Source organism: Jaculus jaculus, chromosome 1 (genome assembly GCF_020740685.1).
Source record: "Jaculus jaculus isolate mJacJac1 chromosome 1, mJacJac1.mat.Y.cur, whole genome shotgun sequence".
Classification (NCBI taxonomy): domain Eukaryota; kingdom Metazoa; phylum Chordata; class Mammalia; order Rodentia; family Dipodidae; genus Jaculus; species Jaculus jaculus.
Genome location: NC_059102.1, coordinates 5,575,095 through 5,601,352, shown reverse-complemented (window position 1 = coordinate 5,601,352; position 26,258 = coordinate 5,575,095). Strand labels below are relative to the sequence as shown.

Here is a 26,258-nt window from a genome sequence, read left to right as displayed (position 1 = left end):
AAGGCATTGCCAGCTGAACCTCAAGCCATAGCTGTATTCAAGTAAGGTCGCGGACTCCAAGGACTGAACAGACTTGTGCTGACGGCCAATAGCTATGGAGTTCCACCGTGCGGCTGTGTTGTGGAGGTTCTGAGCACGGAATCAAAGGTCATCACTGACGTCTACTGAGAGCTGCTCAGCATGGGGACACGGGACAGACCCTCCTGCCTCTCCTGTTGTGGAGGACAGAGACAAACAAGACCAGGTAACACAATGCTACAAGAAACAGAGGCCAACAGAAACTGATCACAGCAGGCGTTGAACTCCAGGCTTTATAGTTAGACAGTAGGGAGGGAGCGCCGCCCCTTTCCCACCGCCCAGCTTCTAAACTGGTACTACCCCAGATTCCAGACAGCCCCTAGTGCTTCCATGTGGGCTTTTGAAGACAGTACAACACAGAAAATTCCACGTTTTCTCCCTTACACACAGAAATCAGTATTTACAAAGTATGCTTGTACACAGATGGTAAAAACAGTAGAATTCATCAGTGAACCAAGTTTTTTGTTATTTCCCTTAATTACTGATACTAAACACCTTAACTGTCCCGATGACTTCTTGTTCTTAATTTCTTGGTGCATTCACTGTCCTTATCCTGTTTGAGAAAAAAAATAAATAAACAAGAGAACTCTTTAGTATTGTAAACACAGGGACTGTAACCAGCCATACACTGCTAAAACCTCAGAAGGTCAGCTGTCACTCCAACTCCATTTTGAAGTTGTAAATTAGGTTTAAGATATGTTACCGTACCATGAAGTTGTTTCTTCCTAAAGGTTTTATTTCCTTTTTTAAACAAAACTTTTTATTCTTTCATATCCAAGTTTCCAATGTGTTTTAAGCAGATACATGCGACAATTTCTGTGAGAATGCACACACTTGGGAGTTGCAGAGGTGGCTTAGCAGGGCCTGACCATAAACAGCGCGGCAGGGCCACACACACCTGCAATCCCAGTCCAGTCCTATTTGAGCAGAGAGAGAATTTCTGGGGCTCACTGGTCAGCCAGTTGACTGAAAAATGGCAGCTCTGGGGTTCAGTGAGAGTCTGTCTCATGGAACAAGCAGGTGAGTGATTTAAAAAAGCAAGCATTCCAGAAAAAGTAAAGATAGCCTGGATTATCACTCCAGAGTGCCCTCAAACCAGGTCCCCGCAGACAGAGGACTCTGTCAGGGTGCTGACCTGTGGCTGTGAAGCTACAGGAAGGCAATGACTAGAGCGCCCGGGAGATTAAAGCCCGTCTGCCTGGAAACAAAACAGCCTTGCCCCTTTTAAGTGAGAGTCCCAACACCCTGGCATCTATGGTCCTGATGCACATAAGGCCTAACCAGGGCAGACCAGAAAAAGCCAGGGGTCACAGGGTACACTTCAGGGGAGCTTCAGGAAGTTGTCGTGAATACTAAGAAGAGGAAATAGGAGTCTAAGGCTTAAGCTGAGTATGGTGGTGCACACCTTTAATCCCAGCACTCAGGAAGCCGAGGTAGGACGTTTGCTGTGAGTTTGAGGTCAGCCTTCGACTACAGAATGAATTCCATGAGACCCTTACCTCAAAAAACTAAAAAAATAAAATAAAGAGCAACTGTATACTACTCACACAAAGTTATCTGTCCATGGACGGCATCCTTCACACTGGCCCACCACATTCCCTCGAATACTAACATTTTTATCGTGGCAAGAGGGATGATGCAAATTACTGATAATGTGCTAGCTACTTACAGCTCATTAGCCCAGGTACTGCTCAGTGGGGGAGGGAAAAAGCACATACTTCCTGCTGAGCTCTACTTGTCTTGAAGACAGCTCTGACCTTCTGAAGAAGTCCTTGGAGACCTAGACAGGGCCGGCGCTGCTGACTGCAGAGAGTGAAGACATCAGCTCCGATCTTATTATAAACTGCGTCAGCAGCAGTGAGAAAATGGAGACCCAGTAAGACTTTAACAGGGTGAGTTCACCACAGGAAGTTCCAAGCGACATAAGGAAGACTCAGCTTAGCCTGATGCCTCTTCCACTAGGAGAGCTGCAAGCTGGCACCATGTTGTAGTACATAATGCTCTTCATCTGCTTTCACAACGTTGGGCAGATATACCCACACATGCCTTCCTAAGAGGTAAAGCGGAAGTTACTCACCTTCTTTGGGTTTTCGGCACCTTTCCTGGCAGCTCGGGTGAATCTCGGCTCAGGCTCACTGTCCAAAGTGCGTCCTCTGGGCTGGACTCCAGTCTTTCGAGACCTCAAAGACCTTCCATCTGTATCTCTGGTGACTCCTTTCTCGTTCTGACTCTTCCCTGGGATCACTACACTTTTTTTAGGTGCTTTCTCCTCCACTGCTGGTGGCTGGGAGACCTCCCTCTGACCCCCAGATCTCAGGCAAATTCGCCTCCCTCTGACGTTCCCCCTTGATGTGGATGTCTTGGCCTCCTCGCCTGCGTTTTGTAACTCCGTCTCCTGGGGGGGCTTCGTGGGCTTCTTCCTGTTTCTCTTTAACTCAGTCTTCTCTGCTGATACGACAACCTCAGCTTTTTGCTGCTCTGTGTTGGTTGTATTTTGGCGTCTGGAGCGTAGGGATATTTTCTAAAGAAATGAGATGCCCAAAATAACTAAAACACATCTCAAAATTATCAGGGAAGAAAACAATCAAATACAAAGGGGAAAATTACATAAATTTCTGTTCATTTTCTAAAGCATTAATCATCTAAGATATTAAAAGGAACACCTTACACTTTGTTCCCAAGGAGAAGCAATCATCTCTACTAATAAAATTATCCAGAAAGGACAATCCTAACAGCCACTCTAAGCAGTACAGTTCACAGCCCTGAAGGATGCTCATCACATAGGCAGTCAAGGAAGCCCAGTCTTCTCATGATCCCTAAGGAAAAAAGGGCCTGCATTTCCTGAGTTCTGGGTGCCATGGTAACGTGGCTGCCCCAACAGCTACTTCTCAAAACATGTGAGTCTTATTGATGGTATCCACGGCAAAATACTGTCACAGGCTGAGGAGATGGCTCAGAGATTCAAGGTCCTTGCTTGCAAAGTCTGCAGGCTTGGGCTCAAGTTCCCACAGAGCCAGATATACAGTAGTGCATGCATCTGTGATCCCAGTGTGTCTACAGCAATAGGAGGCCAAGCCAGAAGCCACAGGTCAGGCCAGCTAATCAAATATTCTGTCTGCAATCTGGCATTTCATTTGCTGTGGCAAGAAGTCCTGTCTCACAGAAAGTGGAGCACAGACACCTCCAAGTTGTCCTCTGACCTCCACATGCAGCCTTGGTAAAATACTGTGGTACATACCTACACACACACACACACACACACACACTTAAAAATCAAAAATAGGGCTGAAACCAGGTGTGGTGGCACATGCCCTTAATCCCAGGATGTGAGAGGCTGAGGTAGGGGGATTGCTGTGAGTTTGAGGCCAGTCTGGGACAAATTCCAGGTCAGCCTGGGCTACAGCAAGACCTTGAAAAATAAAAAGGGGTGAGGAGCTGGAGAGATGGCTTAGCAGTTAAGGTGATTGACTGCAAAGCCTAAGGACCCAGGTTCAACTCCCCAGAACCCATGTAAACCTGATGCACCAGGTGGCTGGTGGATGCGTCTGTCTGTAGTTTGTAGTAGCTGGCTAGAGGCTCTGGTGCACCCATTCTCTCTCTTCCTCCAATAAGTAATAAAATATTTTTAAAAGTTAAATTTAAAAGAGTAAAACTAAAACACTTATGAAGACACTGCTGCCCTAATGAATTTTTCAAACTGAAGATGGATGGACTCCGTGAGAGGCTTGGAGGAACTCTGGCAACCATCACTCTGCTAGTTCTTTCCCAGCGCTAGTCTATGCCTGTGGAAATCCCCAAGGGACCCTTTTCACTGCTTATGGTGGTGAATGGGAACCTTGTGGAAAAGGGAACCCACTGCTAAGGCCAAGCTATGCACAAACTACCAGACAGTTGGGCCACACCACTACAGATAAGGTTACGTTACATCACCTGATCTGGAATGACCACCTCTTCTTCCTTGGGTTTCCTTCCTTTACTTTTCAAGCTGTTGCTGATCAGCTCCTCCGCAAGCTCAATTCTTCTCGTCACGATTCTCAGCTGTTTCATCTTCGGGGGCTCTGGGGACAGGTGTCTCTCACTGGGAGCAGTCCTCTGGGTCCTACAGATGGGCTTCTCATCTGCTGTTTCCTGCACTGGGGCCACAGAGCGCAGGCCCCTGGTTCTGGAGACACGTCCATCTCTAGCAGATGTCCTTGTGACGGTCTGGGAAGTGTTGCTGTGAGATGCTGAGGGGGCTCTGGAGTCCACTGGGACTTCCACGGGGCTCCCTTTAGGAGCCCTCAGGACTCTTCTCCTGGCTCTCAGGGGCCTCACTCGGTCAGGCATTTGCTCTGGAGTGTTGAGGCTCTGAGAATCATTATTTAATAGCTCAGTGTGACCTGATATCTGGATGACTTCTCTGGAGGCGGCCGGGACTTCCGGAGGCTGAGCCGCTTTCTTAGGTGTTCTTAGCCGCCTTCTGCCACCCGTCACACTTGCCCCCGTGTCCAGTGTGAGCTTTGCTGCTTCCTTCGGGGCTTGGATGCCTTGATCACCAGCCTCGGGGCCCTGGCGGGAGCGCACGGTTCGCCTTGACGCTCTCACCGTCTTCCTCGCTGCCCCAGGCTCTTCTTGCACATCTGCTTTGGCACGTCTCGTCCTGGGGCGTGGTGAGGCAGTTGGGCTGCCCACCTTTTCTGGCCGTGAAGAGTTATGAGCCACCGGAATGGGTTTATCATCGTTCAGTGACTCTTCAGTGTGACCAGGGGTATGGATTGGTCCACTGGAACCAGCCAGGTCTTCTGGGAGCTGCCTCTCTTCCTTGAGTGCCCGTCGCAGCCGCTTGCGGCCAGGTGCGCTTGCTGCTGGGTCCAGTTTCCGCTTTGTAGACTGCTTAGGCTCCGGGTCACTCGGACCATTGCCTGTGGGCTCTCTGTGCGCGTTCCTGGTGTCCCTGCCTGACGGTTTTCTCTGTGCTGCGGGCTCTTCCTTCATGTCCACCTTACAGACTCTCATCCTGAGTGGCCTCTTCGAGGCAGCCGGGCTGTCCCTTTGTTCTGGCTGCAGATATTTGTAAGGCCTTTCTGTGGTTTTCTCATGACTTGCTGACTCCTCATGGAGGTCTGGTGTTTGGGGTAGCTCCTTGGGGCTAGCCTGCTGTCCTGGGGGCTGGACCTTCTCCAGTGCTCTCGGTGGCCTCCTCCTGCCAGTCACACTTGCTGCCGGCTCCTCTTTCTGCTCTCTGCGCCTGCTCCTAGCTTCCCGTGATGTTCCTGACCGCTCCGTGCGCACGGGGCACTCTCCTCCCACGTCCACTGTCCTGAGCCGGGCCCTGCGACTCCAGGTGGACGTCTCCACTGCTTCTGGAGCTTCACGGACCTCTGAGGTCCCAGCCATAGTCGCTGGGTCCTGGGCACGGGCTGGGGTTTGGAAGAGCTCTTGCAAGCCAGTCAGGTCCTCTAGGGCCTGTGTCTGTTCCTCAGGTGCCCGTCGCAGCCTCTTGCTGCCAGGTGCCCCGGCTGCTGGGTCCAGTTTCCGCTTTGTAGGCTGCTTAGACGATCCAAGGCCTCTGTGCTCACCCGGCACCCTGGATGTGCCTGTGGCTTTTCCTGATGGTGGTGGGAGCACCTCGAAGTCTGATGGTTCTTTCGTTTCATGAACTTTCCGCAAACTTGTCCTGGGTTGCCTCTTGGGGATTACAGGCATCTCCATGGTCTTGTCAGCTGTCACTGACTCCTCGCCATGGCGGGGTGTGTGGAAAAGTTCCTGGAAGCCAGCCAGGTCTTCCGCGGGTTGGGCCTTTTCCTTGCGTGCCCCTCGCTGCTTCTTGCTGCCAGTTCCACGGACTGCTGGGTCCAGCGTCGGAGGTGTGGGCTCCTTCGGATCCGTGCTTCCTCTGCCATCACCTTCTGGAAGCCTGGGTGTGAGCGTGATCTCCTCTGATGCACGCAGCGGCTTATTCTGCGCAGGCAGCCTCACTGGTGCTTCCACATTCCCCAGACTTGCCTTAGACAGTCTCTTTGTGTGTGGCAAGGTTCTCACAGGTTCTGACTGTGGAGCCTTCTTTGGTGTTGGGTCAACAGTCGCTGGGTCACTGGCATGGCCTGGTGTTTGGAAGAGCTCTTGGAAGCCAGTGATGTCTTCTAGAGGTTGGGACTTTTCCTTAGGTGTTCGTGACAGTCTCTCATGTCTGGTTACATTTTCTGTGGGCTCTCGTTTCTGTTCTGGAGAGACAGCAATGCCTTCTGCCCCTTGCTCCTGGACCGGTCCTGTGGGCGTGGGCCTGACTTTGCCTGGTGACTGCCCTTGTCTCCTGAACGCTGGGACTTCACCTTCCACACTCACTTTCCCAAAACTGGGCCGCGGCAGTTTCTCTGTGCTTCTTGGGGCTATGACTGGCTCTGTTCGAGGACATCTGTAGGTCAACTGTGTAGTTTCATCAATAGTTGCTGGGTCCTGGGCACGGGCTGGGGTTTGGAAGAGCTCTTGCAAGCCAGTCAGGTCCTCTAGGGCCTGTGTCTGTTCCTCAGGTGTCCATCGCTGCCTCTTGCTGCCAGGTGCCCCGGCTGCTGGGTCCAGTTTCTGCTTTGTAGGCTGCTTAGACGATCCAAGGCCTCCATGCTCACCTGGTCCCTGGCGCGCATGTGTGGTTTTTCCTGACATTTGTGGAGGTGTCCTATATCCCAAAAGTTCTTCTCCCACCTCCACATGCCCAAGACTTTTCTTGGACAGTCTCTTTGTACTTGCTGGGGTTTGGACAGGATCTGGTTGTAGAGCGTTCAAGGACAATCTTGGTGTTTTGTCAACAGCCACTGGACGGCTGGCTCGGGCAGGTGTTTGGAAGAGCTCATGGAAGCCCACCAGGTCTTCCAGAGGCTGGGCCTTCTCCTTCGGTGGCCGTGGCCGTCTCTTGGGTCCAGATGAATTCCCTGTGGGCTCCAGTTTCTGTTCTGGAGTCTGCATGATGGCTTCGGTCCCCTTCGTCTGGCTCACTGGTTCCATGGGAGTATGTGTGACTTTCCCTTGTGACTGTGATTGTCCAGGGGCCGAAAGCTCTTCTCCCACATCCACATTCCCAAGACTTTTCTTAGACAGTCTCTTTGTGTTTCTTGGGGTTCTGGAAGGTTCTGGTTGTGATTTTAAAGACATTCTTGGGGTTTCGTGCACAGTCACCAGGTCATTGGCACAGCCTGGGGTTTGGAAGAGCTCTTGGAGACCAGCCAGGTCTTCTAGGAGCTGGTACTTTCTCTTAGGAGTGTGTGGCCGTCTCCTACGTCTAGGGGAGGGATCCAGTTCCTGCTCTGGAGTCTCCATGCTTGCTTTAAGCCCACTCTCCTCCTGTCTGGGAACTGTGGGAGTGGCCGTGCTGGCTGACTGTGTTATCTCCCTGAGTGCTGAAAACTCTTTCTTCACACCTGCTTTCCCCAGGCTTATCTTGGGCAGTGTCGTTGTGCTTCCTGAGGTTCTGACTGGTTCTGGAGATTTCAAAGACATTTCTATAATTTCACCAGTGGCCACTTGGTCTTTGGCAACACCTGGTGTTTGGAAGAGCTCTTGAAAGCCAGTCAGGTCTTCTAGAGATTGAGTCCAGTCCTTAGGTGTCTGTGGCTGTCGTTTATGTCCAGTTAAATTTCCTGTGGGCTTTGGCTTACACTCTGGAGTCTCCAAAAGTGCCCGGGTGCTTCTCCCCTGCTGTGCTGGTGCCACGGGTGACAGTGTTAGTTCCCCAAGTGCTGAGAGCTCTGCTCCCACATGCACCTCCCCAAGGCTTATTTTGGAAAGCCTTTTTGTGCTTCTTGGGGTTCTGCCTGGTCCTTGCTGTGGAGATATGCAGGGCATAGTTGTGGTTTTGTCAACAGTCCCAGCATCCTTTCCACAGCCTGGGGTCTGGAAGAGCTCTTGGAAGCCAGTCAGGTCTTCTAGGAACTCAGCCTTCGTAGCTTCCCCAATGTGCCTCTTACTGCTGGTGGCACTTGCGGCCGGGTCTCGTATTGGCTTTGCAGATTCCTTCACAGCTTCATTTCTGCCGTGCTCATGGTCAGGCACTCTGAGCATAGGCGAGTCTCCCCTGGACACGTGCATGAGCTGCTTCGGTGCAGAGAGGTCTCCCTCCATAGCCACTTTCTTCCGGGCCGTGCTGGGCTCTGGGGCTCCGCAAGGTGCTGTGGTTTCATCATCACTCCTGGACTCATTGTGCCTGGGTGTTTGGAAGAGTTCACTGAGGCCAGCCAGGTCTTCTAGAGCCTGGGTCTTCTCAAGCGGTCTTGGCTTCGGCCTTATCGCAGTTGTGTCTACCTCTGAGCACACTTTCTGCTTTGTAGTTCCCTTCCACACTGGGGTGCCACTTTTTGGTGACTTGCGTGTGCACGTAGACTCCTCCGAGGCTTGTGTGAGCCTCCCTGACGCAAAGAGATCTTCTTTCACGTCCTTACTCCACAGAGGGGCCACGAGCCGTCTCCTTCTGCTCTCTGGGGAGCCCACTGCCTCTGGCTGTGAGGACTCGCTGGGGGGTTTGGTGACTTCCTCCCCGTGAGCTGGCTCCTGGGCACAGCCAAGCATGCTGAGGACAACTTGACTACCTGATAAATCCGTAGATTCACCTTTTGGCTCCCCATTTCTTGATCTCCTCATAGCAGATATCGTTTCTGGACTTTTTGATTTGACGTTTTCCTTGCATCTTGGTAATGACGGTTCACTGTCCGGTGCCTCTCCCTTCACTTCCTGTCCTTGCAATGGAGTCTTCCGTAGGCGTCTCCCTGTGAATCCCTCAACAAGGTCTTCTTCTGTCCCAACGCTCTTACTTTCTACAGATGGCATCTCTGCATCTCTGAGCTGCCTGGACCTCCTGAACCTGTTTGTAGCAGCCACTGTCTTCAGAGGCTCTGCCACAGAATCAGGAGTTCTCATCTCAAGATGAGTCACTGGACAGACGCCTCTAGCAGTTGTTGCTGTGTTTCCATCCTTCACGCTCCGTCGTCTTAAGGTAGGGCTTGCAAAATATTGGTCAGATGTCTCCTTTGCTGCATCCAAAGGACTGGAGAGCATATTTGCGTCTGTAAAAAATGAGGGGACACACAATATATGTATTAGCTTCACTACGCTATGTCAACTTCGTGTTTTCTTCCTTTTTTTTTTTGTCCTCATAAAATACAGCACAAGAACCAACAGTTCACCTGTTATCAACCTTGGCAAGAACCCCTGCCTACTCTTTGGGCGCACAAGTCTTTCCCATTGGTTAGCCACGCATCCTTAAGTCTAACGCCATTGGGAGACAGAGCAGCCATCACAAAGTGGCGCTTGGAGTCCACAACCATTATTTATGGAGGGTCTTCTGAACCAGGTATGGCATGTTACACTGACCTGAGCAAGGCATTTTTTAACTTAAAACATTAGAAATGACTATTTCTTGTTTTCTTTTAAATATTTTATTTGAGAAAGAAAGGTGGGGGGAGGGAGAGAATGGGAATGCTAGGGCCGCTAGCCACCACAAACGAACTTGATATGCATGTACCACCTTGTGCAGCTGGCTTACGTGGATCCTGAGGAATCAAACCCGGGACTTAGGCTTTACAGACAAGAACCTTAATCGCTAAGCCATCTCTCCAGCCCAGAAATGTCTATTTCTTTTTTTAAATTTTCTTGTTTATTTTTATTAATTTATTTGAGAGCAACAGAGAGAAGGAGGGAGAGAAAGAGAAAGAGGAAATGGGCACGCCAGGGCTTCCAGCCACTGCAAATGAACTCCAGACATGTGCGCCCCCTTGTGCATCTGCCTAATGTGGGCCCTGGGGAATCAAGCCTCAAACCAGGGTCCTTAGGCTTCAGAGGCAAGCGCTTAACCGCTAAGGCATCTCTCCAGCCCCAGAAATGTCTATTTCTTATTTGATTTACCAACAAAGTGACCAGCTTCTGCTGTGTATGCACTGGGCCCACCAACACAAGACACCTTCCTTTTAACAGCAGCAAGCACCAGAAGGGTAGCAAGCAATTCCCTCTCCGGAAGAAACACAAGATCCAGTGCCAACCAAGAGGGCAAAGAAATTCAGGTTTCCTTTCTCATACCATCCAGTGACCTACTCCATCCACAAGAAGAAAGGAAAAGCTAGACAGAAACAAATCACTACCACTCTCTCCTAATCTGCAATTTCAAATTTGAGTAATCTGTGAGTGATAGACAAGTCTACTTGTTACAGTGTCATGCTCTTAAAGAAGCTAAAGGTCGTCTGGAGAGATAGCCCAGCTGTTAGGGTACTCACCTGCAATGCCTAACACCCTGGATTCAGTTCCACAGTACCCACATAAAGCCAGATGCACAAAGTCATACCACATCTGGAGTTCATCTGCAGTGGCTCGAGACCCTGATGTGCACTCATTCACTTTCCTTCCTCCCCTTGCAAAAAAAAAAAAAAAGGCATGGTGGCACGTGCCTTTGATCCTAGCATTGGGGAGGCAGAGCAGGAGGATCGCGGTGAATTGGAGGCCACTCTGAGACTACACAGTGAACTGCAAATAGGAATCTCTGCTTTAACCTCACAGAAAATAGCACAGCACTGACTACGAAGAACTGAGACCACCCGCCAGTCCCCCTCAATAGCACAACAGCGCAGTGCAGAAAAATAACAAATCAAACCCACCCAAAACGTCTGAGGCGACAGGCAGAGGCTTTTCTCCTAAATTAGTTCCTTGACAATGTCTTCCCAGCAGATTTTCTGAGTTGGAGAGAAGGGTGGAGCCCCGGCTCCTTCTCTGCTGCTGTTTCTCCTTTGCTGGAGTCTTGAACATTTCTGTCAGCCCTGGGAGAGGAAAACAGTACAAAAGCTGACACACTATCAGCTTATCCCGTTTCTCCCACAGGAAATACTAATGACAAGAAGAAAGTCTGCTTGCAATGTCTCACAAAAAGGGTGATTTCACTAATAATGTTGCTCACATTTGTTTTAAAGGACAATGAGAAGCCAAGGGTGCACAGCTCCCTTTTCCATCCCTTTCTCATTGGCCAAATATCTGTGGTCTTCCAAACTAGTCCTCAAATACAAGCCCTGGCAGAAGGACAGCAGCTGGGCATGGGCACCTCCCTCCAGGACGTGCCCTCTTGGTACCCAGGACCAGAGGGCCTTGTCCTGTCTTCTTAGTCTTGGGTTCTTCAGACCTGGTCATAAGTAACAGTTCCCACTTTTAGAAAATGACAGAGTGCTCCCCATACATACGTCATCTAGATAACACCACCACACTACTTTACACCCTAACAGCAGTCCTGAAACAAGCCCAGAAGAACCCTATGCAGAAGACCTAGCCCCGGAGAAGCTCGTGTGTGCCCGTGTTCTTGACTGGCTGGCACCATTGGATGGGAACAACTCCCCAGGCACTCAGCACCTGTATCTGGGAAACCTGCCTGAGGTGACCATGCCAGCAAGGCTGCTCAAAAAGCCTAAGCTCTGCAGGCCTTCCATGGTACAGCCAGGGCTAACTTCCTGTTGATGACTTTAAATGGAAGCTGCTCACACCAAGGGGTGAGAATTTGTGACTCTAAGAAAGGGTCTAAGAAGGAATACTTAGGACAAGTGCTAATGTTATTTATTTTACAAATATCGTTCATATTGAAAATATTATAAAATACACCATACATTCATAACTTATATGCATCCCTTTTGTTTTATAAAGATAAATTCATCCAAATACAATTACTTCAGAGGCAACTTTGCAAACATTTTCTTGAGGCATGCAACAGCAGTCTCGCCAGCCAGGATTCAACCTACTCATTTCAAATCTGACCTCCCCCATACCACACAGTGGAAAACATGGGGCATCCTGCATAATGGGACACCAGCATCTGCTTCCCCATTTCAGGCACGAGAAGACACTATCACTACGAAACATTTGCTCATTTACTAACGGCTTAGAACTTCTGAAGTGGCTTTCCCTGAAGAAGCAGTACAACTACCTAGAAGAAAAATAAGTCTTGAAGATCTACTTCAAGCAACTGGTCCATCTGAGACACGCCACCTGTGTAACTGCTGGGCAAAGAGCCCGTCGCCCTCAGGCTGCCGGACTCTGTACGACACCGTTCTCAGGAGCAGGGACACACTGGGGGTTCCATCCCCACTTCTTACAGGATACATGATCCTGCCAACCGACAAGGTCCTGCCCGGTACTCCCAAATTTATCTTCTTTTGACTATCACCCCAGAAAGCTAACTTTACATTTCTTCTGTAATAACACTAGCAACAGCAAGACACCAACCTCCACAAAGTCAAGCACGGTGGGAAAGGGCAATGACTACCAGGGTCAGATTACTGACCTGACAGATCTTCACTGAAGTCCAGCTTCTGGTTCAACACAAAGTTGTTCAGCATTCTGTATGGTCGAGCAGGCACGTTTACTTTTTCAATCTGAGCTTTCCCTATTACAATGGTACAGGGAGAGTTTGCATGGCCTGTGCTAAACTGATTGTGAACACTGCTTGTGGGCTTCTGTAGGAAAAGGTAGACAAAACGGCACAGGATCAATACACACTTAAGGCAATTTCCAGTAATAACTGGGCAGGAGACAAGTAGAGCCCCGAGCCCATACCTTGGGTGTGCTAGGCCGTCTTTGTCTCTTGCTCATCTGCCGCTGAGGACCATGCTTTACAACTTTCGTTTGTGTTTGTTTTGTGCCGAGCTTCACAACATCTGCCCAGGACTTTGCAACTGTCAGGGGGAAAGATGGTGAGATTTTTCAGCACCCAGGTTCTGCGAGAAAGCCAAGCCCTGCGCACCCTTGCCAGCTGGCACTCACCGATCAGGTTGGCTTCAGAAGCACCACTCCTTCGTTTGGAGCATATCATCTGTAGGATGTCATGCTGACTCCGGCTGACGGACAGTCTCCGCGAGGGCCACATGCTGCTCTTCCTTGCTGCTCTCTTAGCAAAGTCCATCTGAAGTGGGGGTTTGCTATCACCAGAGGCCAGGGAGGCCCTACCTGACCTGCGTCTCTGGTCATGTGTCATCCTTGATGGGGTCACTCCAGGACTGGAGACTGAGGTTCCCACACACGTTTCCTGATCCGTGACTTTCAAACAGATTCCAGGAGCCTCTTTTTTCCCTGACGACAGAGGCTGTTCCTGACCAGAGAGAGGTGCCCATAAGAAACTGGACTCAGGATGCATCAGTGGGGGCTGAGGAGATGGCTCAGTGTCAATGGTACTTGCTTGCAAAGATTGCCAGCCTGAGTCTAATTCCTCAGCAGCCACATGAAGCTGGACATGGTGGCTCATACACCCCAAAGTCCTACAACAACGGAGGCACAGCCAGGAGACCTAATGCTACAGGCTAGCTACACTGGCGCTTGTCCCCAATCACATCTCCCACAAAGTGGAAAAGCCGACACCTCAAGCCTGTCCCATGACCTATGTGCTGTGGCACTTGCATGTGCACACACCAAATAAAAAGAACTTTTAAAATCTTTGTCACTTGAGCCGGATGTGGTGGCGCACGCTTTTAATCCCAGCACTGGGGAGGCAGATATAGGAGGATCGCCGTGAGTTCAAGGCCACCCTGAGATTACATAGTTAATTCCACGTCAGCCTGGGCTAGAGGGACACCCTGCCTCGAAAAACAAAACAAACAAAAACAGCCCTTGTCAATAAAGAACGCCAGCAGTTTGAATTTCAAAGCTCCGGACGGGTAAGGAAGAGGCCCTCTGTCCCACTACTTTAAGAGAAAAGGAAGCAAGCAGCAGTGAAGTCTGAATTGAGGTTCCTTCATGGGGAAATAACTTCTCATCAAGGCACGCTCTGATCTCAGTCCAGCAAATGCCAGCTGTGGGCTCCAGGCCCGAGGTCGCGTCTATAAGGCAGATCAAAGCGGGAAGGACTAGACAAAAAGCAGCAGCCCAGGCCCTTTTAGGATAGCGAGCTATGCGGCCAACCTCCCAGGGTCTAAACACAGGGAGGCCACAGTGATAAACAGCTAAAAGTCCAGGGAGCTGACTGCAGCCATGCCTACTCATGGTTTCCGCTTCGCTGGCCTCATAGTCCTCACAGAAAATGAAAGGAGCCTTGTGCCTGCATGGGCGCTGTCTTCAGATTTTTACCTGGTCATTTTCAGTGTGACTAGGTGGCTATGTGCCTTCTGGATGTGTCGGGGTCTTTTGTACCACAGCGCCCCCGCCCCCCCAGTAGCCACCTTAGAACCATGGCCGAAGGAGCTCAGATATTTATCGTCTGACACAAAACAAGTGGGCCGGAAGTTGTTGTTTTTAAAACTTATCAGAAAAATTAAGATCTTAATAGTCACTCTCCCTCTGGTTTCAGAGGGAACAAGTACCATCTGTGTGCCTCAAGACACAAAGAAAATACTGACAATCCATCTTACCTTGATGGTTTTCTTTAGGACAGGAGTGTGAGTGACAAGTGACCTCCTCTTGGTCGGTGTTTCTCCTCTTTTGAGTGGTGTGTTAGGGGGCAAGTTTTCATCAAATAATTCAGGTTGCAGACAACCACCAAAGGACACACGTCTTCTCTTCAAAGACACTCCCTCAATCTTGTCTAAAGTAAGAAATACAAACACAGGCAGCCATGAGAAGCCCAGGACAGGACCTAAGACCGACATCAAATTCACATTTAAAAAGTAACCCATTAAGGACTGGAGATGGCTTAGCACTTAGTCACTTGCCTGCAAAGCTTAAGGACCCAAGTTTAATTGCCCAGTACCCATATCAGCCAGGTGCATAAGGTGACACATGCATCTAGAGTTCATCTGCAGCAGCTGGAGGCCCTGGCGAGCCCATTCTCCTTCCCACTCTAAAAATAAATATTTGGGCAGGGGGAGTTGTACAGAAACATGTCACCTTCATTCAAAACACCCACCAAGCCAGAACAGCCTCAGGACTTCCTGAAAGATCTCGGGAGAAACCAGAGACCCTGATGTCAGCACTGGCCAGTGCTGAGGGTGTCCTTCAAACATTCCAAGGTGCATGGGACATGACTTGAGAAAGCCACCTGCCTGCAATAGCCATGGCATTTTCAAGCAGACAGAAAGAGAAAGAACTTGAGCCTGAGGAAACATTCAAGGCACAGGTACCTGGGCCAGACCAAGCCTTGCCTAGTGAACAAAATGCATGTGCTATGGAAAAATGCAAAGTTAAGCTGCTGGGTCAGGGCACCCAGACCCCATCACCCAACTTCCCAACACACCAGTCAACAGCAACCCCTTGTTCAAGCGAGTTGTCCCACTACAACACTCACTGAGCACTGGCTGGTGGATACAACTCTCACTCTTTGATACGCACACCCCAACAAAGGCTGCTGTAGCTGGATATAAGCCAGCCCTGAAGTGTGGTGTGCAGAGCAATGCCGGAGCTCCCCACCATAAAGACCAGCTCACAGCTCCTGTGTGGCCATGAGTTGTCAGCTCCTGCTTATAAAACACTTCTCATGGACAGTCCTACTCTGCACTGATCGTTCAACATGGCAATGCCTAGGAAACACAACTTTGCTCACATGAAGGTTCTGGGTCCAGGAGAGTGTCTGTAACAAAGTGCTGTGGAAGACTGGGATCAGAGTGTAAGTACCTGAGAACTACCCACGCTGCGAGATCCTCAGGAGACTGCCAGTGGTTTACAGGATACAGTGATTATAATTGAGAATCGGACCCACACAAAGGCCATTACGATTCTTCTCCTTTTCATGTGGTGATGACGGAAAGGAGAATCATGCTTTTGGGTCTCACTGGCTCCTTAGGCAGCCCCAGGATGTGGTTCCCTAATCAGGTAGCTAAATCTCTCCTATTATCCTTGTTATGACCAAGTCTTCAGTACCTCCTCTCAGACAAAGCATGCCTTGTACTGTATCTAGGCACTTAGCGGGCTCTACTACCAAGCTCATCAGTCCCGACTCAACACAGGCGCACTAACTCACACCTATGTGGGCGAGCTTTCATCTTTCAGGGAAAAGACAGTCACAGTTAAGTAACTTACGAACAGAATCTCCAAAGTTGCTGACATCAACTGAAATAAGGCCAGGTAACCCAGAGCACGTCTGCGCCGCTGTCGCGGCGCCCAGTTTCTCAGGGTTGGTAAGGGCGTCCTTTTCCGTCGTGTCGCACTGGGCAAGACGCCGAGCTGAGAGGGCCTGGGTTTGAATCTCAGCAGGAGACCCTTCCACCTTGGCAGAAGTCCTCCTCCTCTTTCTGGAGGAGGTATTTTCTGGTTTGGCATCTTCAGCTTTCCGGGGTGTCAGGTTTCTAGTTACAAGCTTCTTAGGAGTGAGTATCTCGTGAGGCACCCCAGTACCTTCACTTTCATCCAGTCTTGCAGACTCTCTGCTGTGAGTCACGTGAAGGACATCATCCCTCAGTGGCTGCGAACCCCACACAGGCGTCTTCACTTCAGCCCTCTCATTGAGAGGACTGGCACTCAGAGCCTCTTCGGAAGGCTGAGCAGACGGCACACCACCACCCGGGTCCTCAGCCTGGACGGCTTCTAGCTCAGGCGAAGCGGCAGCCTTCACAGGGGCACTTCCACCAGACTTTGGTCTAGGCTTGCGTGACAGCAAGAGCTGCGTCTCCTTTTCTTTTACTCTGGCACAATCAGGTGGTGGCACTGACTTTCTACGATATGGTAGAACACTTTGGTTTTGTGACTTTATGTCAACTTCTCCCTTTTGTGATTTGGTAACCAGTTCATCCTTCAATGACTGATAAAGCTTCTTAAAGGGAGACTCACTTTTCTTGCCTTCGTCAAGGCTCCGCACAGGAGGACAGGACTTTCGTTCTCTGTAACAGTTCACAGCAACCCTAGACTTTTCCTTAAGAACCCCAGTAGTGGACTCTCTTGCATTTCTGTCATTGTGTCCCACATGTCCCTCACTGTCCTCCAAGCCATCCCAGGTAGAACTGTCGTTGAGTCTCCCGACATGCACGAGAGATTTCCTTGAAGCATTTCCTTCAGAGACATTTGACTGGGCTTTGGGATCAGAACCTTTTGCATCTTGGCAGGACATCATAAAGCAAAAACAGAAGTTCAGCATTTTCTCCGATTAGTGTTTATGGTATTCAATACCTTGTTTCAAATCACCTTGCAAACTAGCTTTTCATTTAGTCCACAAATTACTCAATGCCTAACACATATGTCTTTTTAAGCATGTATGTTAGGTATGTTTGTGTATGTGGGCATGCCAGGGCCTCTCGCTGCTGCAAACAGACACTGGGACACTTACACCATTTCTCGTGAGCAGGTTATGTGGGTGGCCGGGAAATTAAACCCAGAGTCCACAAGCTCTGCCAACACGTGCCGTTAACTGCTGAGCCACCTCCCCTGCCCACTACTTCTGAGTCCACGGCACTGCTATTTCTATCAAGAAATCAATTGCAATAGCTTCCAATAGCCAGTACAAGATAATTATGCTATCAATCAACAGAATTAAATAGAAAACTAAAACAGCAATTGTGGTGGTTTGATTCAGGTGTCCCCCATAAACCTAGGTGTTCTGAATGCTAGGTTCCCAGCTGATGGATATTTGGGAATTAATGCCTCCTAGAGGGAGTATATCGTTGGGGGTGGGCTTATGGGCTTTACAGCCAGTTTCCCCATGCCAGTGTTTGGCACACCCTCCTGTTGTTGTGGTCCATCTTATGTTGGCCAAGGGGTGATGTCCACCTTCTGCTCATGCCATCGTTTTCCCCTGCCATCGTGGAGCTTCCCCTCGAGCCTGTAAGCCAAAATAAATCTCTTTTTCCCAGAAGCTGCTCTTGGTTGGGTGATTTCTACCAGCAATGCGAACTGGACTGCAACAGCAGTTTATGTGCACTTTGGCTCTGGCTTGGGCATAAAGCCACCATCACAAAGGGGCCCATGCCTGGGCTTGCCATGTTAAAATGGCACAAGTATCTAGTTTGGAGAGACCAGGAATTTCAATGCACACACCCACTGCCATGGTCACAGTGATCTGACCCTGAAAATCCCCAGGGTAAAACGCAGCCAATACCAACCAGGGTCAGCAGAGAAGCTGGATCTTGAGGCCCGCCGCGCCTGCTCCTGTGAATTAACAAGAGGAGAGTGGTGATGGAGAGGCTTGCTGAGGGTGACCTCACAACAAAGAAGCACTCCCTGCATTAGCCATTTTGGCCAAATTGCATCTATATGACACCGAGAGACTGAGAGATGGGCCCGAGGCATGTGGAAGTCAGTGGTTATGACATAAAACACTGCTTAGCTGGCTTTAAAAAATTATGCAAAATATGACAGAAATAAAATGCAGGTGTAGGGCTGGAGAGGTGGCTTAGCAGTTCCTTTGCAGTGGCTGGCAGCCCTGGTGTGCCCGTTCTCCCTCTCTCTCTCTCTCTCTCTCTCTCTCTGCCTCTTTCTCTCTCTGTCACTCTCAAATAAATAAATAAATGTTAAAAAAAAATGCAGGTCTAAACTGACTAAAATCAAACCTCATAGATTCTATCATACCCTTTAACCCCTATTCTCACCCTTCCAGCAGCACATGAACGAACTAAAGCTGAAGCCAAGCATCACCTGCACCTGCTAACTCAGGACAGGCCTGTAGAGACCCAGACTTCCTACACGTCACCAGAAACAAGCTACAGATGCACAGGCACACTTGCGCCCTCGCAGCTGACAGAGGTGTGCCTTGCATCCGAGAGTAAAAAGTTAAGGCACCTCTTAAAAGCAGTTTGCCAAGTGGCACTGCCTCCTCAGAGCCTAAAAATCAGACACCACTCTCCTATCTGGAACCCCAAGAGATAGGGTCCACATATTCCTTCAATGGGGTGATTTCCGGAGGCAGAGCTAATAACACCCGTGCAAATAGAGAAGTCTGGTACTATGAAGGAGAAAAAAGTCTATCTTTAAAAAAAGAAAGAAAAACCCTATTAGTACCAAAGATAAAGAATTTAGCTTCTTCATTTAATTAGCTTCAAATTACTTGACATATTAGGACATTCCTATGTGAAAGACAAGTTTTGTATTTCCAATCCAAAGTATATCAAGAATCTTACAACTAAACACAAAAATGAAACAATAAGATTAACATGCATGTGTTTAGCGAACTGTCAATTATTATAATACTTCCTATGTGTGAAAATTTAATTGTCATTTTATCACAGACCAGTCACAAGACAAACAATTCATGAGTAACGAGAGGCACTTACCTACCCCACAGACCTTACACCTATTAACAGGCTGACTGCTCGCTGCTGTGTGGGACACCTCAAAACCTAGCTTCCATCAGAAGCTGATGAGCACCAGGCTCCTCGAGGGCATCAGTATTTAAGGTGGCAGAGACCATGACATGGACACCTGCTGCCATGGAGCTAGCAAGAGCTAACATCACCAAAGGTGGGAAAGACAGAAATCCACAGGACAGGCTGGAGAGATGGCTCGGCAGTTAAAGGCTCTCTTGCTTAGAAACTCTCAGAACATATCCTAAAGATACCAAATTCCAGTAAAAGTCCAAGCAACTGTCCCAAATTGTGCTTTTACTGGAATACCTGTTCTGCTCTGGTATTCTCAAATAGGATTCCCTCCATGAGAAACACAGAACTCACTTCCATCAAAACTGGAAAACAGGACTGGAGAGGACATAGTAGTCAAGGCATTTGCCTGAAAAGCCTAAGGTTCGGTTGCCCATTACTCACGTAAGCCAGATGCACAAGGGGGCGCATTGTGTCTGGAGTTCATTTAAAATGGCCAGAGGTCCTGGCTTGCCCATTCTCTATCTGCCCCTTCCTTTCTCTCTTACAAAAAATAAATAATTGGAAAACATCTTTAGCACGCAACAGTTTTCATGGGATGACTTTAGATACAAAGATGGATGAGCACCATCTGTGGGAGATAAAATGAAGACCAGGTAGAACTGCTACCAGAGCTACTTCTGTGACCTCAGTCCTGTGGGCCTGCTCGAGCACAACACGCCCTAGCAGACATTTTGGCCAAACACTGAGTTAGTGCCAGGTCAGTACTTTCACACAACTCTCCTTTCAACACTGTTTCATGCTATTGTTTACACTTCTCTCCCTCCTTGGTCACACATTTAAAGTGAGAAATCAGTTGTCAACGAAAACACTACTGGGGAGCAGACTGAAGCCAAAGGGGAAAGACTGAGCCGGCGAGCATCGGCACGCGTCTCCTGTTTCCCAGCTGCAGACAGTGAGCGGCCCCTCCCACCCCCATGCCTTCCCTTCCCCGCCATGACCAAGTGCACCCTCAACAGGAGCCAAAAGAAATTTTCTTCCTTAAAAAACAAAAACACATAGATGATTTCCTGGATGAAAAACAGAATCAAAGACAAACCTGATACTTCCCCTCACCTGTTCACGTCTCTTTCCTGTGAGTCCAGGTGACTTTCTCCCATTCTGGGGACCTTCATCTTCATACCTGCAGCGCAGGAGCAATACAGAGTCAGGGTGTGTGCCCGACTGCTAACTGCCTTTCCCGCAAAGGGCTCTAGCCACGCCACGGAGCAAACCGCGGGCTTGGTGCAGAGCACTACCTCACACTAGAAAGGAGCTTAGTTAGAAAACGTCTGCACGCTAGGATCGCACATGAAGGGGTAACTACCACAAAGCGCAACCTGAGAACGAGGCACCTCCAGCCTCGCACCCTCTGTCCAGAGTAGCTCAGGAAGGCTGCACAACTGTGGTCAGACTCAGTGGTCACAGGGTGGCGGCATCCTTTCTTGACCACAGTGAAAATGCTACTCAGTGAAGTGGCCAGGTTGGACTTTAGACGCTACCCATAGCAGCCCAGTGTCTGGACCCATTCCTCAGAGTTCTCAGGGTGCTGAGCCAGGTCTCTTAGGAGTATCAAATTTTTCCTCTCTTTATTGACTTTCATCACCTCAACTAATGTCCATTTGAATAACATTTCCTTTTGGAGAAGTGGTATGACTTTATCCCTCATCAAATACTTCCCACCTAGGAGTCTACAGTCCATAAAAATGCCTTTTTTGCTTGTTATTTTGCTCAAAGTAGGGTCACACTTAGCTCAGGCTGACCTGGAACTCACTCTGTAGTCCCAGGCTAGCCTTGAACTCACAGTGATCCTACCTCTGCTGCCTGAGTGCAGGGATTAAAGGCATGCACCACCACACCTGGCCAAAAGTACCTTGTAAAGTTGTTCATAGAGATATCTTATAATGATCAAGTGGCTTGACAGCAAGACCCAAGAGAACCGTGCACAGCTAAGTTAAGGGTGTGGTGAAAATTACACTGTGCAAGAACCAATCAAAAACGTCAGTTATCTTCCAAAGGGACAGTAAGGCAGCACACATGACTCATAATAAAGCATATTTTGGTTAAATGTGGTGTGTGTGTACCTACATAGTCCAGAGGCCAACCTTAGCTGTAATTCCTCAAGAATGACAACCACATGTTTTGAGACAGGGTCTCTCATTGGCATGGAGGTCACTAATTATACTAGACTGGTTGACCAGTGAGCCCCAGGAACCCACCTGTCTCCACCTACCCAGCAATGACATTACAGGTGTGTGCTGCCACATGGTTTCTAGGGATTAAATTCAGGTGCTCATGCTTCCCAGGTAAGCACCTTACTAACTGAGCTATCTCCCCAGCCCATAAAAACCATTTCTAAATGACAGCTATATGCAAGGAATTCTAAAGACAAAGAATTCTATGAATAATTTAAAATTATACCCAGGAGGGCCTAATTATAGGTCAGAGTATGGCTTCAAAACAGAGGTGGGACCTGGGGAGATGGCTCCGTGGTAAAAGGCGCTTGCTTGCCTAAAGCCTGCCTGCTGGGGTTCAATTCTCCAGCACCCACATAAAGTGTGGCAGGCCTTCATTTGTAGAGGCACAAGATCCTGGTGCACCCATGCAAGTAAATCAGAAGATCTAGTAATAGCAAAATCTACTGCTTTCAAATACACAGTAAATTAACGTGTACCATCTGACCAAAATGAAAGCCTCAATACATTTCAACTGGAAATCACTCAAATATACACCATGACTGAACAAACTGTGTATGATCTTCTATACTGCTGTGCATGTATGCATTTTTAATTGAAATGCTTATACTGTGAAAAGGGACAAGCTGCAAAGAAACCCAACATGCTATGACTCTCCCACACATGAGCACATCAGTCAGGCAAAGCACATATGTTATGGAGTTTAGTGTCTAGTAATCCATGCTCAGGTAGTAAAACTCCAAGTACATTTGGATCTTACAGCCAACTACGAACAAAGAAGCAGTGATGAGAGGCAGTATGAAAGAAACTTCTGGAAACTTCCCTGGTGACGTGGGAGGGGTATCGGTTGGCTAGGACTGCCATAATTGAGCACCAGACAGAGGGTCTTGACAGGTGTCTGCAGGGCTGTCTTCTGTGAGCGCCTCCTGGGCAGGCTACTGGCAGCCTTCTTCCTGCCTTTCTCATCACCTTCCCCCTGGGTGCTTCCGGTGTCCTAACCTCCTCTTATAATGACAACAGTCATGGATTAAGGTCACCCTAATGGCCTCAGCTGTTTCAACTAGACATCCTAAGATACCAAGGGTTAGGAATGTGAAGTGTGAATTTGGGAAGAGCACCATTCAGCCCAAAGCAGGTAGTCATCACACAGTATCTGGATTATAAATTGGTCTGGTCACTGTTCTATAGATTGATCTGCAAGCGTATTTTGCTTTAAAAAATGTACAGTTTTATCACACTTGAAAGAAAATAACCTATCTGAACCAGAGCACTGTGCACCCTCCCGTGCTGGGACCACATCATATCTGGCCCCTTGTGTCACTGCTAGATCCCTACACTTAGGTAGATAAGCTGTGTTGAAAACGAAAGTCTTACGCCCTTCTGACATTCCTCAGCACCAAAGGATGACAGCTGATGGTGACACCAGTTCCCGGTTAATCAGAGCCCGCCATTTACCATGACCCAGTTATGTCTGCCTACCTGAAAGAACGGTCGATAATCGTTATGACATCTCCATGTTTAAGCCGCACAGGTTCGCAAATAGCAGATCCATTCACTTGTGTTGGATTTGTAGAACTGAAATTATATAATATCACCTACAAATGGAGAGGAGGGGAAGACATGTCACTCATGACTGGCCAAAATCGCACTGCCACACTTTTAGAACAGACTTCCGAGCCCCACTCACCCCCTGGTCTTCGACTTCAATCTTGCAGTGCTGCTTGGACACGACCGGGAGCTGGATGCGAATGTCACATTCGATACTCCTTAAGAGATTTCAAAAAAGAAGTTTGTTTGGGGTGGAATGTTACAACTTCTTAAAAAAAAACCAACTTGTCAAAATAAAACCGAATGGGACAAATATGCTAGAACTGCAAATATGAGGACTGACAGAAAAAAAAAATGGGCAGTATAAAGGGCCTGACCTTCTGCAATGTTCACAAGTATAGCCTAAGAAGCTATAAAAGGACATTAAAACCTACAGTGCTTAAAAATAATTAAAGTAGGGCTGGAAAGATGGCTCAGCAGTTAAGGTACTTGCCTGCAAAGCCTAAAGACCCATGCTCAATTCCCCAATAGCTACATAAGTCACTAGTTGGTACATGTGTCTGGAGCTCATTTGCAGTGCCTAGAGGCCCTGGCCTGCCCATTCTCTCTCATATAACATATATATATATATATATATATATATATATATATATATATATATATATATATGAACACACACACACACACATATATGTATATATTTTAATAGTTCTAGTAGAAAACAGTGAAGTACATTGTTATGTTTGCAAGACACAGATAAAGGAGCTCTTCATATCAATTCCAGACATTTTTAGTTTATATAAGTTTGCAATGTTATGAGTGTTTAAGGCTCTAATCATGCTCACATTTCCTGTTAGCCCCAATTTTTGCCTCAGTTTTTTCACACACAGATGATATTCATACCCATGTTGCATTCAGTTAGGGTTGTGTGACCCACAGAGTAAATATTATACGTGAGCTCTTGACAGCTGTTTCTAAATTACACCATCTTGACAGATTCAAGTTTCCTAAAACTGCATGCACATACACTGAACCTGCAGGCAACGAGAAAGATTATCTCTAGGCAACCTGTCTTTCTAGGAAGCCAGCATCTTGACAATGCACAGAAAACCAAATTCCTAAACCCATCTTCAAATTACAACCAGAAGAGTTCAGCAGTAGCTTGAGTATAACTGTGAAAGTCTGCGTATACTATACAATTTCCTGTTTTTCATATGAACCTCTGAAGCCTAAGCATGTCTCTTCTTCCTACACATGTCACATGACCAAACACGAACTGGTCTCAAAATTATAAAAGCTGTGTCATCATCCTCCCCCAGCACAGCCCGGATGAAGTGTGTGCGTGGACCACCAGGAAAACAACAGCCTCCTCAGGCTGTGGGAAAGTCACAGACTTTGAAAAGGGATTCATTATGGCTAAAGTAAAAAACACAAAGATTCAAAAGAGGGAGACTCTGAAAATGCAGTTGAGGCTGCTGAAAAACAGACAAGGAGGCAGAAATTACAGTGATGAAGATGGAGATATTATCTTCAAATTTAATATACCTCAACAACCAAAACAGAAATAAATTTTAATTAGTCAAATATACAAACTTCCAAAATGCATGTTTTTTTAATTAAAATTTCTGGAAATGGCATGAACAAATAAGGTTGGAGAAATAAGAATCTTCTACAAGTTATTTTTGTTGTAATCTTATAAAATATCCTGGGCGTGGTGGCACACATCTTTAATCCCAGCACTTGGGAGGCAGAGGTGGGAGGATCGCGGAGAGCTCCAGGCCACCCTGAGACTACACAGCCTGAATTACAGTGGGACCTTACATCGAAACACCAAAACAAAATGATAAAATACTATGCATCTTCAGTAAAATTCTAGTCATTAAGTGTGAACAGTTTTGCTTAACACCCTACTCCAAATTTCAGAAGCTTTTCAGGAAGCATATTACTCCCATGACACTTCATTAATGTCCATCATGTATGCCAAGACTGACAGTCACAGTGTGGACAATGTGGCTTACTTCTTTTTAAATCTACAGATTATGCATGTTTTACAGTACTACAGATGTCTACATGTAATAAAACATTTGACAGAACAAAATAACAACAAAAAATTATAAAGGCCAGAGAGGTGGCTCAGCGGTTAAGGCGTTTGCCTGCAAAGCCAAAGGACCCAGGTTCATTTCCCAGGACCCACCTAAGCCAGATGCACAAGGTGAGATACATGCGTCTAGTTATTTGCAGCAGCTGGAGGCCCTGACACACCCATATTCTCTCTCTCTTTTTCAAATAAGAATAAATTTAGAGTAAGTGTGCCTAAGTGCTATCGTATAATAACTTTGAGAATGGGATGTTTATTCTTACAAAGCGAAAGGAAGCTATGGGAAGTGGCATCGTCCTTAATCTCAAGAAAACTTGGGTTTTAGGTCTTAAAACGCCCCAGGGACTAGGACTTTGAAGATTAGACGTGGGTTTCACCATAGATGCCTGCTGATTTCTGCCCACGGCAGGCGCTTGGGCCAGAGAATCCCTGGGCCTGGCCTGCTGTCAGACCCGGCAGCTTGCCTCCCTCCACGCCCTGCGAAGGCGGCACGGAGAGACGGCACCCAGGAGCAAGGTGGAGCGGTCCTCCTGGGAGAACCAGCACCACGGGCTGACCCGAGGCCATGGTCCCGGCCCGGCCCGCGCTTACCCGCAGGCAAGAGCCGGGCCCCGAAGACCGTCCTTCCCAACGAAACTGCCGGGCCGGTCGGCGGCCAGTCTAGCAGGAGAAAAAGAAAAGCCCCAAAAAGGAATCGCAGCGCGGTGCTTGCCAGCGAGAGAGCAGCTTTCCCAGAGCGCGGCGGCCACTGCAGGGGCGGCCGGGGCGGGCGGACGGCGAGCGCGGGCCGGGCGGCTGTCTCCGCTCGCGGGAAGGGCCGGGCCCAGGCCGCCGCGCCTCCCCCGCTACTGTTCGCGTCAGTGTTGGAGCAGCGGTCGGGGCAGGCGGGCGCCCCGGGAGCCCCAGGCCCAAGCACCCGGCGAGGCGCCCGCTCCCGGTATTATCGTGACATGCTACTGTTAGTCACGTCCCCGCAGAGCGAGCGGCGGCCGCGCCCGGCGTCACCCACCTTCCCAACAGGCAGGAGCGCAGGCTCAGCGGGAAGTGCGCGCCGTCGTCGCCGCTCCTCCGGATGGTGACCAGGCGACCCGCGGGCCTCATGTCCGCCGCCCCCTGCGACGCGGAAGGCCGCCCGCGCCGACT

At 48.7% G+C, this 26,258-nt stretch overlaps 1 protein-coding gene across 3 annotated transcripts; it reads right to left on the bottom strand.

Moving 5' to 3' along the window:
• Positions 1–293: 293 nt before the first annotated feature.
• On the bottom strand, positions 294–26,258 carry Mki67 (marker of proliferation Ki-67). Of its 3 annotated transcripts, none has more exons than XM_045142078.1 (14): positions 26,125–26,258; positions 23,157–23,235; positions 22,949–23,064; positions 20,352–20,418; positions 18,027–18,072; positions 16,015–17,025; positions 14,412–14,584; positions 12,835–13,159; positions 12,628–12,746; positions 12,356–12,527; positions 10,692–10,850; positions 4,009–9,110; positions 2,156–2,599; positions 294–631 (listed from the first exon to the last, which is right to left on the bottom strand). In XM_045142078.1, exons 1-14 carry the CDS (start codon positions 26,214–26,216, stop codon positions 575–577), a joined length of 7,962 nt encoding a protein of 2,653 aa, XP_044998013.1. In that variant the 5' UTR covers positions 26,217–26,258; the 3' UTR covers positions 294–574. The 3 variants fall into 3 exon arrangements, with proteins under 3 accessions (XP_044998013.1, XP_044998014.1, XP_044998015.1); XM_045142079.1 differs by having other exon boundaries at positions 12,835–13,153; XM_045142080.1 differs by lacking the exon at positions 16,015–17,025 and having other exon boundaries at positions 26,125–26,257.